At 37.8% G+C, this 6000-nt stretch overlaps 1 protein-coding gene across 1 annotated transcript in view; it reads left to right on the forward strand.

Annotated features, from left to right (window-relative positions):
* otog (otogelin) overlaps positions 1-5569 on the forward strand; it is a 45150-nt gene extending 39581 nt beyond the window's left edge. Inside the window, exons 51-53 of the mRNA XM_049717294.2 lie at positions 98-143; positions 3220-3299; positions 4220-5569. Coding sequence (XP_049573251.2) covers positions 98-143; positions 3220-3299; positions 4220-4420 — 327 coding nt within the window. The 3' untranslated portion in view covers positions 4421-5569. The remainder of the gene's footprint in view (positions 1-97; positions 144-3219; positions 3300-4219) is intronic.
* Positions 5570-6000: the final 431 nt, after the last annotated feature.

Below are 6000 nucleotides of genomic sequence, written 5' to 3' on the forward strand. Positions count from 1 at the left end.
AATGTATTACCTTGTTAGCGCTGGACTATTAACTCCGCCCCCTTTAAATGAGTTATTGTTTTGATGATTCATTACTTTTGCTTTCTTTTGTGTGCAGATTGGAGGAATTATCTTAAGTTACATGGACGGATGTTGCAAGACATGTGAGTTTGTGATGTTAGCATAGCACAGCTGTAATATAGTTAGTGTAGAGCTGTAGGCTGTAACTGACACTCGCTTGTCGCCCAGCATGCCTCTGACACGTAATATTCACCTGTGCAGTTTAAATTCCCAGCCACAATGTCAAATTTGTCTCTTGCTCTGCTGTCAGGATTGTCTTCTGAGTATTCACATTAGTGTGCTTTTTTTCAGTGTAATTTTCAGTGAAAAGAAACGGCTGCTGTTTTAACAGTAGCCGTCACTGAAAAGCACTTGAAAACATGTAAGTGGCTTAGTGGTTTATGTGCTGCAGCTTACCAACATGTACAAATTCCACCAGGTACCGGATTCCTTCTGTTCCCATTCCCTGTTAGCTCCCTGACTCCCACAGTAAACACAAACTGCGAAAGAGGTACCAAAACTACAACCGCATATTGTTGATATTCAACAATGTACTCATTCCCTCCAAAATGTTCCCGGTATAACACACCGAATATTTGATTGCAGCCTCCGGGCCCCAAGTAGGGCTGTCCTCTCAACTTTTGTTTTATACTGGAGTAGAAAATAGATGCAACACGTAAACAGAACAAGAGTTGGTATCCAGTGAACACCCGTTCATTGCAAACAAAAAATAAAAAATCCAGACCCATCCGCAATAGGTGAAAATCCACCTTTTAGAGCAGGGGTGTCAAACTAATTTTTTTTCGCGGGCCGCATTGTAGTCATAGCTTCTTTCAGAGGGCCATTATGACTGTCAACCCAAATAAATGTATAAGCACCTCATATTATATACAGTAAAAGCTACAAAACAAACTGACAAATAACCTGTTTTCAAATCAGACAAGTAAAAATTGGTCAAATATTTAAAAAAAAGATTTTTTTAAAAGTAAAGACAATTTGCAATTCTAGTAATGACACACAAATTTGATGCACAATTTGTCTTCGCGGGCCCCATAAAATGATGTGGCGGGCCGTATCTGGCCCCCGGGCCTTGAGTTTGACACCTGTGTTTTAGAGAGACCATTAAAATACAGTTTTATCACTTACACATGCGCTTTAAACTCATAGAAATGCACTCATATTTAGTGAATAACACTTTTCCAAATTAAAGCTTGCTTTGAGCTCTTTGTCACTCGAGGGTGTAAAACCAACAAATTAAATAAATACTTTGTCTTTCCATAATCTTTGATGTAAAGCACTTTGAATTGTCTCTACACTCGCTCCACATTTAGCACTGTCTGGGCAGTGCATTGTTGATTGCCAACAATGTGCTGTTGGTAGAGACCCAGTAGTTGGCCTTAGATGTCTGCATGTCCGCTATAGTTGATAGTGATGTGGTTTGGTGTTTGGGGACATTTTCCCAAGTAGCTGCTTTAGAAGGTTGCCATGCTCCTGCATTCTTCCTCTAGCTTGCTGAGAAACCAAAGCTGTTATGTGATGCACTGTGCTTCCCAAGTCCAACATATAGTAGTTCTGACAGGCTAATTTGCTTTCTCACAACCAATATATACACACGATGATTGTTTTCAAGAAAACAATCACATTTCTTGAGCCTGCAATTAAAACTGTAGGCTACAACAACTATGTTGCATTGCTGTCTTAAGATTTTAACCTGATAGAATAGAATAGAATAGAATAGAATAGAATAGAATAGTATAGAATAGAATTCTTAGTTGTAAAAGGGGAAAGTCCAGTTTGGTGCAGTATCTCCAATTTTGGTGCAACATCCAATAAAAGTTCAAAATCAAATAAAATAATACAGATACCTTACACAGACTGGTGTATCTAATTCACACAAAGTTATGTTTTTTGAATCAGATGATGACATCATAAAGTAATTACGCCGGTGCAAAAACCCCCCACAGGTGGATGACTTTAATGACTGTTCCCTCGTGGGAGCTCGAGTCCCCAGTGACTCCCACGTAACACGAACCCTGACTGTTGACAAAGAGTCCACTGAGTTGGCTTTGCCTGATGGGTGTGTAGTTATATTTAAAGCTGATCTTCATAGTTCTGAAATATTGTAATACAAAATAGAAGTGTCCAACTGGCTTCAGCAATTAACGCTGTATGAAAACGATTAGAGCTTGAAATAATTTTCACTGAAACGGTCAGAGGTATCAGTATCATGTTATTACTGTAAAAAAATATTTGATTTAGTTTTTAAGTGCACAAACATTGCTGTAGCCTCTTAATAGACTGACTCGTTAGTAGGTCCAAGCACATTCAGAACATTCATCACTCAGAGATAAATGTGGCTCTGGCATCATCACTGTCGTGATGGCGGCTGGAACAAAGCAAGCTCGTCTCTCTTTCATGGTTATGCGACAGAGTTAAATAGATTGACTGTGTGATTAGTCTTCTATCCGTCACTCGCACCATGTGATTAGTCGTCTATCCGTCACACGCACATATTTTTTCCATGGTGGTTCACATGACTGAGTAGTATTTGTTTTTAAGTACAAAAGCTAATCTAAATTAGTTTGACATTCTCAAAGTCATCAGGGTCCAGGATAAATTAGAACGATTAATTATACTCTAATTAAATCACCCAAAACTTTGTTTTTGACAAGCATTACAGATGTTGCCCAAGGATTACAAAGCAAAGCCAACACAGTATTGTTGTTTATTTACAAGTATATGAGCAAATTGTGTATACTTTTAATAAAACACCGTCTTGAAATTTTTAGTGAATAGAACTGATTTAATTTGTCTTTTTTTTAAATTTGTTTTTCATTTACCTTAAGGATTTAGAATTCTAATTACGATTAGGTTACGACTAGGTTAAGCGTTGATCATCAACGCACCACTGATTTAATTTGTCTTTTTTAATTTGTTTTTTATTTACCTTAAGGATTTAGAAATGTAATTACTATTAGGTTACTATTAGGTTAAGTGCTGCTCATCAATCTGGTTAAATCTTGCTCGTGCATGATTTGGAATATCGGTGCTCTTCTCCCTCTTCAACCTTCTCTTTGGAGTGTTCCTTCCACTTGGTGTTTGCTATGTTACAGACACCGATGCTCTTTGTGTTGTGCTTGTTCCAATTTGGTTTGCTTTGGCTTGCCTATGTGTGAACAGGCAAAGAAGATGGGAAGTCGTGTCAGAAGGTGACAGTGAGGATGACTATCAGGAAGAATGACTGTCGCAGTAACAGACCGGTACGTTTCATGCGTCACTCTCTCACTAGCACACTCGCACGTAAAACTAACCATCCCACAATACCATATGTGTCAAACTAATTTTTTGCTACATCATAATTCTCGTTTCTCTGAGGGCTTTAATGACCTTAAAAGCATAATTGCATAACTCGTTTCAAAATCAGAAGCAAATGAAAAGTGTTGAACTTTCATTTGTTTCATTTAAAGTAAAGAGAAACAAAAATGCTTGCAAATTTCACTGTTTGTAAAGTGAAGACAATATACAATTTTGGCATTTTAACACAGAACATGAACGACACATTAAATAATGCGGTGAGCTGGATCTGGCTCCCTATAGCCTAGAGTTGGATACCTGTGCACTATACCAATCGTCTGATCAACCACTCATGAACAAAGAACGCATAAAATGTATGACCACATTCATGATTTAGTTTCCAGGAAATGTCCAAATGCATATTTGATAACATTTATTGCCCAGTTTGTGCCTTTGTTTTGAATATGACATTCCCAGAGGTGCATCGTATTAGTTATTGACTGGGAATTACGTGACTAACAATTTGGTGATTGATGGCTGTTATTGAAGTTTCTACAAGGGCATTTAGAAAACCACAGCTAAGTAAATTGCAGTTAAATGAATGTATGATGCTTGTTTTAAGAATACAGTATCCTACAATCAATTACAAATGGGATTGTAGTATAGTTGCAATCACTCTTAGAAAATCAGAATCATTTTCTTTCCACAGTAAAGTACCATCATTTTCCATCCTTCAATTTTCGACTGTTTCGGGTCACAGTTCGGGGTTTCACCCAGAAAATGTGCCAAAGAAGTAACATTCATGTCATTCATGTCAAGTTGTCTTAAAATGTTTACTCTGTCATCTGTCCAAAACACCATGTTTCGGTTTTCTTCTGTCCTATAGGTCAACATTGTTTCATGTGATGGGAAGTGTCCGTCAGCCAGCATCTACAACTACAACATCAACACTTATGCGCGTTTCTGCAAGTGTTGTCGGGAGATGGGGCTGCAGCGACGCTCTGTGCAGCTCTACTGCAGTGGCAACTCCACCTGGGTCAGCTACGCCATTCAAGAACCCACCGACTGTTCCTGCCAGTGGTCCTAGAATGGATATTGCGATGAACCCCGACCTACCGAGGTTTGGGTCCTAACTACAGAGCCTCAACAGAGTATTTCAAGTAATCTGCTGGCAACCGTGCAAAAAAGCTGTTGCATCTCTGGCAGGGAAGTGATCGGTGAAGAAACACCGAGCTGGCAGCTGCAAACACACTGCGCACTGTGACATTTGAACTCTGACCTCTCGAGGCTAGAGAGAGACAGATTTACATTGCAGGGATAGAAATAGTCGCAAAAAAGTTCATGAGGATAACCCAAAAAAGAATGATGTGCTTTATTGAAGAAATTTAAGGGAACTTAGGTATACAGGAAGGTTAGTACCATTCTGTGGATGTCTGACAATAAGCAACATATTACTTCATTCCAACGCTCAGTTCTATCTTAAAAATTCATCAATTTTCAGCCCTTGCTTACGAAATTTGTTGAGTTTAAAAGTTTTTGATGCAACACCCAGTAAAGCGTAAATGCCGGGGTGTGTGTGTCAACAATTTAATTTGATGATTGTCATTAAGAGTGACCCACTGCTGTGTTTACAATTATTTTAAAATAGGTTGAGTGTAGATATAGATGTTACATCCAATAAGTGTGTATGCATTGTGAAGCCCTTTTAGAAAACTGTCTGTGGTCCATCTTTTATATTTCCGTCCCTTGCTTTTGTCAATTTTTTTATAAATGATTTTAAATATCAAATTCCTCATACATCTCACATATATTAAAGTGAAAAACTGTACATTTGCATATGGGAATTAATGTTTACTATATTCTATACTATATTCAAATAATGATTATGACTTGATTTAAATCCAGTTGTGTGTGTGGAGCACTTTATTTATTTATTGGGGACTGACAATTAAAGCATTGTATCAAGCCACCAAGCTGAAAATAAGCATTCCAACTAAGAACTAAACCACCAACTAATAAGAATCCCATTAAAATGTCGAGAATTTTGGCTTTGGTATGTCATTGATCTTTCCTTTTCAACTTGCTAAATTGCTGTTGGTATCAACCACAAAATAATGAATAAAATTGTGGGGAAAAGTTTTGTATGGTACAAACTTCCATTTGTAATAAATATTTTCTTTGTAAAGAATAATTGTGTTTACTCTGTGTATGCCATTAAAGGATATTGTGCAGTAAATATTATGAGTACAGTATTTTCTGGACTATAAGTCGCTCGAAGTACAAGTCGCACCAGCCATAACATGCATAATAAAGGGCATAAAGGTAGGTAGGTAGGTAGGTAGGTAGGTAGGTAGGTAGGTAGGTAGGTAGGTAGTAAAAAAGCACATCATAAACACTCAGCTGTGAAGACAAATCAGCTGGTATAGGGTCCATTTTAGTGCGATAGAGAGATAGTAAAAAAGCATATAGCTAACACTGAGCCATATTAGTGACTGAATGACTAGTCAGCAGATGTGTCAACAACAAATAATTTCCGTCCACCTCTTTTCCAGAATAAAACATCCAACAAGGAATATCAAAACCTCTGAAATATCCTCACAGAACATGCAGACTGGATGTGAATGACCAATGATATTGAAGCCTTGTCACTCTCTGACACGCAGTCAC

The sequence above is a fragment of the Syngnathus scovelli genome, chromosome 4 (genome assembly GCF_024217435.2).
Source record: "Syngnathus scovelli strain Florida chromosome 4, RoL_Ssco_1.2, whole genome shotgun sequence".
Taxonomy (NCBI): domain Eukaryota; kingdom Metazoa; phylum Chordata; class Actinopteri; order Syngnathiformes; family Syngnathidae; genus Syngnathus; species Syngnathus scovelli.